Below are 10,679 nucleotides of genomic sequence, written 5' to 3'. Positions count from 1 at the left end.
GCTACTGTTAGAGGAAACAGAAGTGCCAATGTAGCGGAAGTGGTACTGCCCTGAACGATACGAGGAGCGAGACGGAGGACGGAGGTTGCATCGTCCATAGAAAAAAAGCTGGAATTAAAGTCCTAATACTGTAAGTTTTAACATATAATACTCTGGGCAGAGTATTGTAACAATGTAAATGTTAAGTGCCCATTTTAAATTTACGTAATGTACCCATATTAGACGTCATTATATTCGCGAGCCATCATGCGAGCTAGGTCGCTAATCAGACAGCGCTTTTCGTGAAGGCTGAACAAGGACTTGCTAGGCTGCTAAGCTCATGACACTTTGTTCTAGCGTGCTAGCTAACGTAGGCCATGTAAGCAATCGAAAGGAAATGATTTCATTGTTGAAAAATGTATATGAACAGGGTTACAACGCCATCTAAGAAATGCAGTTGATTATATTTGTCACCGGACAAGATGTTATTAGCCTCTGTATAACTAACCGACGGACATAATATTTTCTGCGAGTGTTAGGTAGTGCTAGGTAGAGCTAGGCAGGCAGCGTTACCGTTAGCACATTTTTGACAGCTCCATTGGCACTAGCTAGCTATCCAGCTCGCTAGCTATCCAGCTCGCTAGGTAGCAGGCTCTGAGAGAGCACAGGCCGCTGCGGATTGCCGATGTCTTATTTTGACCCGCCTCGTCTCACGTTAGCAATTTAGCTAGACTAGATAACTAGATAGGTCTCGTTATTTCATTTTGTCGAGACCGTAACATTAGTTGTTAATGCCGTTAGCACAGGATAGTATTTAATCTTAATAAAAAATGCTTGCTGCTAGATCAAAATAGTGCGTGTGATTTTATGGTGATTACAATTGGGGTTGGGCCGCTAGCAAGCAAACTAAAGCCAATGGATTGGCTTTAGTTCCGTCAAAATGTATATATCTATAGGGAACCATTAAAACACAAGGAAATATAGGCTAGCTAACAAGCTTATGTTATTACAATATTTCTTATAGAAAACACCAATGAAAATACAAACAATATCATTATGAAATGTTGTACTATATAGAAACCACAAGATCGAAAACATGTTAAGAGGGGAGTGTATACCTCAATGAGTGAGGTATATGTCCAATCTGAGTCTTACTGATCTCAATGAGTGTAATTAATAATCTGAAAATCATTGGAACTCATTAGGCAGTTGGATGTATTTAGGTTGAAGAGGTCAGACAAGACAAATCGAGAACTAGGACATGCTCCTAACCATCTCTTCTTTTTAGACGAAAGAATGGACAAGAACGACCTGGTACAGAAGGCCAAGCTTGCTGAGCAGGCTGAGCGCTATGACGACATGGCTGCTGCCATGAAGTTGGTGACGGAGCAGGGTGGGGAGCTCTCCAATGAGGAGCGCAACCTGCTGTCTGTGGCCTACAAGAACGTGGTGGGAGCTCGCCGCTCCTCCTGGCGTGTCATCTCCAGCATTGAGCAGAAGACTGAGGGAAATGAGAAGAAGCAGCAAATGGCCAGAGAGTATCGCGAGAAGATTGAGACTGAGCTGCAGGACATCTGCAATGATGTGCTGGTAAGAGTTTCAGATTTCTTAAGATGCAGTTCATCAGTGATCTTGACAGAAGTGTCGGTCTAGCTTCGTGAATTTCGGTACTAAATATTGATCTATGAATGGGTAATTTTTCTTATAAATATAATTTTAATGTTTGTTTTTCAGGTACTTCTTGATAAGTTCCTCATTGTCAATGCAGTTGCAGCTGAAAGCAGGGTGTTCTACCTGAAAATGAAAGGCGATTATTACAGATACCTCTCTGAGGTAGCATCTGGGGATGCCAAGAAGAGTAAGTGAAGACGCTATTTTAGAACATGTTGTACTTGCCCTCATACTCAATGTGCAGAATGAATGACATCACTGCATTGTCTGATTGCGTGTCTCTTTCTACAGCCACGATGGACAACTCTCAGCAGGCATATCAGGATGCTTTTGACATCAGCAAGAAGGACATGCAGCCAACACACCCCATTAGGCTCGGCCTGGCCCTCAACTTCTCCGTATTCTACTATGAAATCCTGAACAATCCTGAGAAGGCCTGCACTCTGGCCAAGACGGTGAGTGCTGATTTAGCTTCTTAAAATGCCAAGTCATGCCTCTTCATCTTTCCCCCTGAGAATCAATATCACATACAGTTTTGTTTAAAGAATGCAGAGCCAATGTGACTTGCTTTATCTTTTGGAAATCTACTAGAGTGCACATTTTGAATTTATTTGTTGGGATTTATAAAATGCTGCATTTGCAGACTGCTTATCACGAGTTGATTCATAGATTGTATTCTTACCTCTCTTCTCAGGCATTTGATGAAGCCATTGCTGAGCTCGATACCTTAAATGAGGACTCCTACAAAGACAGCACATTGATCATGCAACTACTAAGGGACAACCTGACTGTAAGTTATGTTTGTGCCCTTTTGTTTGAAGGCATGTGAAACTCCACCCAAACAGGGAATTTCAAACATTTATTGAGGTAGCAGGAAGTTCTGGTGACATAGGTAAAGGGTGCTGGTGACAGCTCATGGGTGCCAATTTACTAAAAAGAAGTCTACATACTACTCAACCAAACTACTTAGGGTAGTCATCTCATCAGTAACAAGTGATATGTTACTCTCTTTACAGCTGTGGACATCGGAAAACCAGGGAGATGAGGGAGAGACCGGAGAAGGGGAAAACTAATGGAATTGCACTGTTAATCCACCTACACTCTTATCTTAAACATAAACAGCTTATATTCATCCCCCTTCCACTCCATCAGCCCCTCCCCCTTCTGTATGACAAGCAGCCTGAATTGCTCCTGACCAACTAGTTTACCCCTCTCAGGTCACTGAGGCGACATGGTAATGTTCAGTTGTTAGCAGGTTCAGTCATTTTGTTTGTGAAATAATGTTGTATTGAGTAGCAAGTCCATGTTGCTGTTGTTTTTGTTGGCTTTGTGTGAATGTGAGAGGGAGATGTGTGAATGATTGTGTATGTATGTGTGGGGGGTGGTGGTTGTGAATTCTAATTGTCCTTCCTTAATTCCTTTGTCCCACCTAGCTGGTTGTGCATTTTTCATCCTTTTTTTTTTTTAACAATCATTTTTGTGTGTGATTCGTCATGGTATTTGCAGGTTTTATCGTATGGTAATTAAACTGGCAGTTAATTTTCACCAAACACTGTGATGCTAAGTGTTGCATTTTCTTCCCCACTCCACAATTGCTTTTGAAATTCAGACACCGTACAATCCTGTATTAAACTAACAGTGCAATTCTGCTGTGGGCTCATACAGAAAGGAGGCAGGCTCTATTGTGACACTGACATCTGGGCATTTTGCTCTTAAATCATGTTCACAAATTCACTATTTCAAAGTTGATTAAGGGACCCCTTAGTTTGCCATGTTAGATTCCCTGTATCATAAGACATTCCACCAGAATTGTATTAGGCTTTCTGAAAGGCAGTACTCTTTGAACTAAAGTGTGGATTATTGTCCTAGTGGTGTAATTCACTGTTCAAGATCAAGTGCTTGAGTTCAGTACAATGAAAATTGTATGTGCTTAAATGTTGTTCCATGTATTTTGCAAGATTGACTATCATCTTTCTGTAAAACCTAAACTAACTGAACCTTTTTTCGATGTTAATTGAGAATGTCTTATCACACTGTATCAACCCTGCTTGCAAAATATTCCTCTTAAAGCGGTTGTTTTCTCCAAAGTTTCTGTGCCTGGCTTTCTGTTATGGCTTCATTTTGTTAGTGTAAATTTAAAATAGCAGTGTTTGATTCTTCAAGTTAATATACAAAATGCCCTTAGAAAAAAAAAAAAAAAAAGTAGCTGTCAACAAATCATTGTGAAGGTTGCTGATTGGAGATCCCATCCCATCAAGAAGCAAGAAGCTCAGTGTCAGTCCTACACACCACCATACATTCCACATAGCTGGAGACAACATTTCACTTATAGAGCACAGTCTGACCATTTTTTTTTATGGACTGAGCAAAAATGTCCCCCTAAAGCTGAAAAAAAAACATAATCATCGTTGTCGATCTTTCATGCTTGATTAAAAAAATGCAGTTAGTGAGTGTTGAACAGAGCCTGTCTGTATATCAGGTATCTCAACTTGCTTTGTTTTTACTGATCAGTCTAATGGCTAAAATTTGCTTCTGTGACAGTCTATTGCCCAGTGCACAATTGTTGTGAGAAATTAGAATAGCTCTAAAAAGTACAGATAAAATGGAAACTGGTTATTGGTGTAATTATAGATTTGTGTAGCTGTCGTTTAAAACCATCATAGTTTCACTTTACATGTAATGATAAGGAAAGTGTCAAAGACCATTAAGTGAAATAAAGTTTCGTTTAAGATAAGTCAGAATATGTCTCCATCTTCATTTGTTATTTAATGTTGCGTAAGATTGAAAGTTCTGGTGATACTCCATTCGAAAGCACTCAGGATAACGCATAGCCTACTTATTTATATAATTCAAACAGCGCAATTTGGAACTATTTTCCCTTGCGGAGTAATGGTCTGGTACGCATCACAAAAGCTCAAATTGAAAGGTGATGGTTGCGGAGTGAAAAGTCAGGTGCTTCACGCCAATAATTGAATTAAACAAAAACAATTTCAAAGTTTGAGTACTTTGAAGAGCTTATAAAAAAATCGAGTAGTCTTTCGACCGCAGTAAGGTAAGTTGCAAGATCCTACAGTCTTCTGGCTAACCGACGGGTGAAGTCTGTTAGTTTCAACTATTAATTTTTATAACGTGTTTTTGCTAGCTAGATTTGGCGTGACAAACTAGCTAGCGTTAGCTGGCTACGAACAAGGTCAGAACAGAAGTGTTTTAGAGTTAGCCTAGACTACTACTACTACTAAGCTACAATGTTTTCTGCAAGACTGGCATTGCTGACATTGTCCCCCTACCGCAATTTCTACAGGCCTTAATACTTGCAATATTTAATTAAATATTTGCCAACCAAATATTGCGGCGAGATCGTGTTCTACTTTATCCAAGTTTAGTTAATTTACTTTCTTGAATCTCAGCACAGGCCCCCTCACGCTCTGAACCAAATTCTAGCTACACCACTTGCTAGCTGATGCGTTAAATGTTAAGGTCTGTGACAACGAACATGTGTCGATAACTTTGTTGGCAACTGTTACCAATTAAAAATGTTTATAGAAAATGTAAATAAAACGTATTTTTGAGTGAGCGTGAGCTAAGTAGACCGTTCAGCTATTAGGGCAAAGGTCAAAGACTAAACAAGCGCGAATTCGCAGTAACTACCTGCAAATGCAATTTGCGTCGACCGACCGACAAAGCTACAGAGCTGCTGTAAAAAAAAAAAGGAACTTCAATTCATCCTCTGTGGTGGCATTGTGTTGTCACACAGCTTCACCTTGTACTCCCTGTATTTATCATAAGCAGGATGAACAGCAGTGGGCAACAAGCATACCCCCTGGCCTCCCTGTACGTAGGGGACCTGCACCCTGATGTGACAGAGGCCATGCTCTATCAGAAGTTCTCTCCTGCTGGACCAATTATGTCTATTCGTGTGTGTCGTGACATCATCACCCGAAGATCTCTTGGATATGCATATATCAACTTCCAGCAGCCAGCTGATGGTACAGTATTTCTGACTGTGTACCATATACAAACACGTAAAAAATGCTGTATATAAAGTTGAAACATTTGAACACTGAATCCTATGAATATTTCACATAAGCCCTGTTAACTTGAGACCTAACCTAAAATAGGTTGACACTGATTGTTATTCCTTTGCATTTATTTTATAGCGGAGTGTGCTTTGGATACAATGAACTATGAGGTCCTCAAGGGTCGACCTATCAGGATAATGTGGTCTCAGCGTGACCCAGGATTAAGGAAGTCTGGCGTGGGAAACATTTTCATCAAGAACATGGACGAGTCCATTGACAACAAAGCCCTTTATGATACCTTTTCAGCCTTTGGGAATATACTGTCTTGTAAGGTAAGGTTGAAAGTAGATCTGACCACTCTGTGTGTTTTTGTCAGGTATCATTGGGAAGTTTTTGATGCATGACTGTTTAAGCTCCTTCTTAGACAAGCTTGTAATTATAGGTTGTGTGTGACGAGAATGGCTCCAAGGGCTACGGCTTTGTTCACTTTGAGACACAAGAGGCGGCAAATCGTGCCATCGATACTATGAATGGAATGCTTCTCAATGACAGAAAAGTGTGAGTGAAGATGCTGCTTTTAACTTCTATTGTTTTAATATGTCATCATTGAAGCACCGTCTTAATGAGTATTGAATTGGGAACAGCCAGAGCTAGTGAAAGCTGAATGACTGATATGCTTTTCAGTTGTCAATGTATCTAACAAGTGGTCTACTTTTTGTCATTGACTTTCTGTATAGTATAAAGAAGCGAGTAGGAAGTATAGTATTCTTCAGTATTTTATCATTTAAACTGTGATAAAATAATTGTTTAATTCTTTTTTTTTATTCAGCCTAGAGACAGGTAGTGAGTTGGAATCTGGGATTGGTGACCCAAAGGCCTGTGTCCTGGGGAAAAATTGTCAGTTGTCCCCATTTAGGTCAGTGGAAATGTTAATGTCAAAACCTTCCGACAAATCAGAAAGCTCTTAGTTTGTGTTTCTTTGGAAGGTATTGGGAAAAGCCAGGTAATAATCAGGGGGAAGTAAGTTCACTACCAGTATAGAATGTTGTAAGCCCTCGGTACAAACTGTCAGGGATTGTACAGTAATGGCATGGAGGTCATCGCATCTATGTGATTTTGAGTGGTTTGTCGAGTATGCACTTTCTGATCAGTTAAAATTACTCTTCTTACATAAATGTTATGATCTGTCTAATGGGTAGTTTTTTTGCTTCTCTCGTCCTTGCTTCAGTTTTGTTGGCCACTTTAAGTCCAGAAAAGAGCGTGAGGTGGAGTTTGGGGCCAAAGCCATGAGGTTCACCAACGTTTACATCAAGAACTTCAGCGAGGACTACACAGATGACAGACTGAAGGGGGTCTTCTCACAATTTGGTGAGATCATTGATGGGGGAAAAAAAGTTATGTCATTTGCTTTTTTGACAAAAATGCATTGTTTCAATATAATTTCAAGAACATGGATTCAATCCACTGTGAAGAAGTCTGTGGCTAGTATAAAGAGTGTTGGGATCTCTCCTAGGCAGGACCATGAGTGTACGGGTGATGGTGGATGAAAGGGGACGCTCTCGGGGATTTGGCTTTGTAAATTACGAAAACCATGAGGATGCTCAAATGGTAATGTTCAAACTGATGATACAGAAGATGAGTGGATAGTACTCAGAAACAATCACATGTATAGAGTATTGTATTCTTATTTATAAATAAAAAAGAAACAAACAAAAATGTAATTCTTAGCCTCGATTGAAGCTAATAAGTGCTACCTTCTTGTCTTGCTGTGTAAAATGGGTAGCATTGGATTGACTAGCTATTTACCAGTGTCTTGTTTTGCCTTTTCCAGGCAGTTGAGGAAATGAATGGGAAAGAGCTGAATGGTAAAGTGCTGTATGTTGGGCGTGCTCAGAAAAGGCTTGAACGCCAGGGGGAGCTCAAGCGCAAGTTTGAACAAATTAAACAGGAGCGCATCCAACGCTATCAGGTCCCTTGGGAAGGGGCACAAATGATCTTGTCAACCTATACATTAATTCACACACACAAGCACACCTGGTATAGTTAAAATGCAAACATGCATAGTTGATGCTGTGTCCTCTGTCTCTGATTTCAGGGGGTTAATCTGTATGTCAAAAACCTGGATGATGGAATAAACGATGAGAAACTCCGGAAGGAGTTTGCCCCTTATGGTACCATTACTAGCGCCAAGGTAACACTTACCAATTGCATTTGGAGGTCTGTGAAGAATCCACAAGGCAATGTGTTATGCTGAGCCTCCCTTGCCTACTTCAGGTGATGACGGATGGGGGACACAGCAAGGGGTTCGGTTTTGTGTGCTTCTCGTCCCCTGAGGAGGCCACAAAAGCTGTGACTGAAATGAATGGGCGCATCGTTGCCACCAAGCCACTTTATGTTGCTCTAGCCCAGCGCAAAGAGGAACGCAAAGCCATCCTCACCAACAAGTACATGCAGAGACTTGCCACAGTCAGGACCATGCCTGGCCCTGTAATCGACTCCTACCAGCAGCCAGGGTTTTACATGTCTGCTGTGCCTCAGGTACGCAGGACGGGTCATGATCGTGCTCCAGGTTAGAAAGAGCCTGAGGTGGGGACACTTTGAGGAGCCTCAATGCTTTTTCCTTACGTACACTTGTTGTCATGACAACATTTCGGGACACTTTCAAGATGTTTATCGATATGAGAGAATAGCTGTATGAGGGCAGTGTTTTATCCTGGTCTCTGAAGTGTTGTGTGTGTCCTTCAGCCTCCCAGTCGTTCTTTCTACAATCCCAATCAGATGGGCACCATAAGAACGTCGCCTCGCTGGACTACACAGCCACCTAGACCACAGGGTGAGTGGCAGCTTTTTTACTGTGTGTGTGTGTTGGTTTTGGCTCATGGATGTGTCGTTAATTGGTGTCAACAGGTCCCTACTCTGCCCAGTTTGTGAGGACTGCTGTTCCCCGGCGTGCCTCCACCCCCATCAGTGGTGTCCGCCAGGCCTCCACCCAGGCACCACGCATCATGAACTACACACAAAGAATGGGTAACATCTATACTCTAAGCCACTTGTTTTACCAACAAATATAGTAACATACTCTCCCATGAGTCCCATTGTCACTTCCTGCTCTGTGTTCTCCCTTGCTGTCTTAGATTAGAGTCAACTTAATTGTCATTGCACAGAGTACAAGTACTACTTGCTCTTTTGCATGTTTTTAAGGTGTCTCTTTTTTTTCTAATTTTAAGCAAATATTGGCACCCAGACAGCGGGTGGTCGTGCAGGCCTGTCAGGAGGTATGGTCAGAGGCACCCAGTACAAGTACTCCTCTGGGGTCAGGAACCTCCAGCAGGTCATCACTGTGCCAACACCAATAACAATGCAACAGGTAACCTCACCTAAGGAGGCAATGTATAATAGCTTCCATGTGTACACCAGCAGGGTCTGTTACATGTTAATGTTTGGTACTTTGTGTTAAGGCTATGCCCTATCCTGTGATGGAGCAGGCAGTGCATGTCCGGGGCCAGGAGCCTCTCACAGCCTCCATGCTGGCTTCAGCCCCTCTCATGGAGCAGAAACAGCTGCTGGGTATGTTCCTGTTGTAACACTGCTGAGCCATTAGTACCTTAAATACCTTGTGATGTTGCAGAACCTGTAAATGGGTGGATAAGCTGTTGTTTTTGTTTTAAAACAGGTGAGCGACTGTACCCTCTAATTCATGCCCTTCATCCAAAATTGGCTGGAAAAATAACTGGCATGTTACTGGAGATTGACAACTCAGAGTTGTTGCACATGCTGGAGTCCCCTGAGTCCCTGAATTCTAAGGTATCCCCCCTGTCCTCTGGGTGAACCAGGCTAAGTGTGGCTGGAGGAGAATCATGAACGGTCTTTTCCAAGTTCAAACCTCTTACATCACGGTCCCCCCTCCTACCCAACTCTCTCTCCCCCCTCTGTGCGTGTGAAGGTGGAGGAAGCTGTGGCTGTGCTGCAGGCCCACCAGGCCAAGGAACACTCTCCTAAGAAGTAAAGGACCCCTTCAGGTGTGCTGCCACTACCTCCTCAGAGAACCAGAGCACCACACCATATCAGAGTTACTGATCACATACACATGGAAACATTTCATGTCATCACAAAGTAAGGTTTTTTTATGTGTGTGTGTGTGTGTGTGTGTGGGGGGGGGGGGGGGGTGCTGGAGAGAGAGAGAGAGAGAGTGTATAGATAATACATCATTTTGTTTATGTATCCTCTTGGAAATTTGTAGTCGATTAGATCTGACTACACCATGGTATCCTGTCTTTCTGGTGCAATACATTGCATATCGTTTTACAACTGGGAGATATATACAGTTGTATTAACGCTATTTGTTTAAATTCTAGGACTGCTAAACGGCAAGGATTTTCTGAAGGAGAAGAAAAAGGAAAAAAAAGAGGAAAATGTCAAAAAAGAACTATTGGTGTATGTTTAATGTCACTTGATTATTTGACAATTTAATTATTCAATGTTTGTTTAACAGAAACCACCCTGCTGTTTGCAATGGGTTGTTAGATTTTTCTTTTGTTAAAAAAAAAAAAGAATAAAGTGTGTGCAGTAAACCACTGTTCTAAATGATTACTTTTTCCTGTAGTATAAGGTCATCATAATATACATTGGATACTGCTTTACGGTAGTTCTATACACATCAACAGAAACATTTAAGATTTAATAACAGATGTTGTATTTTTATTTCACAAGAATTAAAAAATAGCAAAAAGAAAGTAAACAGGTGTAGTAACATTGCTATTTAGATACATTTCTGTACAGCCGTTGTAGAATTCTGAAGTAAAGCATTCCTTGAATCATAGAATAAACTGCAAATATTTACTCCTCGACAGGTCTGCAAACGCCTTTGTAAACCGAGATTTGTTAAAACGTTTGTTAAACGAGACCGTAGGTCTGGCCTGTCGATGAGTAAACATTTGGTTCCTTATATACTCCATCACAAACAAGCTATTAGTTTTCATTAAAGGCTGTTAAAGGTCAGGACTTGTTAGT

At 41.3% G+C, this 10,679-nt stretch overlaps 2 protein-coding genes across 2 annotated transcripts; both read left to right on the top strand.

Moving 5' to 3' along the window:
• On the top strand, window positions 1-3,737 carry LOC136945944 (14-3-3 protein beta/alpha-2). Its single transcript, XM_067240085.1, has 6 exons — window positions 1-130; window positions 1,268-1,569; window positions 1,714-1,837; window positions 1,942-2,105; window positions 2,345-2,440; window positions 2,667-3,737. The coding sequence occupies exons 2-6, from the start codon at window positions 1,276-1,278 to the stop codon at window positions 2,721-2,723; spliced, it is 735 nt and encodes a 244-aa protein (XP_067096186.1). The 5' UTR covers window positions 1-130; window positions 1,268-1,275; the 3' UTR covers window positions 2,724-3,737.
• An 854-nt stretch (window positions 3,738-4,591) lies between these two features.
• pabpc1l (poly(A) binding protein, cytoplasmic 1-like) lies at window positions 4,592-10,168 on the top strand. The gene is made up of 16 exons (XM_067240086.1): window positions 4,592-4,702; window positions 5,437-5,636; window positions 5,808-6,001; window positions 6,112-6,227; window positions 6,898-7,037; window positions 7,183-7,277; window positions 7,501-7,638; window positions 7,765-7,860; window positions 7,944-8,207; window positions 8,415-8,502; window positions 8,577-8,696; window positions 8,897-9,036; window positions 9,128-9,236; window positions 9,343-9,473; window positions 9,613-9,688; window positions 10,025-10,168. The coding sequence occupies exons 2-15, from the start codon at window positions 5,441-5,443 to the stop codon at window positions 9,673-9,675; spliced, it is 1,890 nt and encodes a 629-aa protein (XP_067096187.1). The 5' UTR covers window positions 4,592-4,702; window positions 5,437-5,440; the 3' UTR covers window positions 9,676-9,688; window positions 10,025-10,168.
• The last annotated feature ends 511 nt before the right edge of the window (window positions 10,169-10,679 follow it).

This window comes from Osmerus mordax, chromosome 7 (genome assembly GCF_038355195.1).
Source record: "Osmerus mordax isolate fOsmMor3 chromosome 7, fOsmMor3.pri, whole genome shotgun sequence".
NCBI lineage: Eukaryota > Metazoa > Chordata > Actinopteri > Osmeriformes > Osmeridae > Osmerus > Osmerus mordax.
Note: the sequence above shows the minus strand (reverse complement) of the source record. Positions and strands in the feature narration are given on the sequence as shown.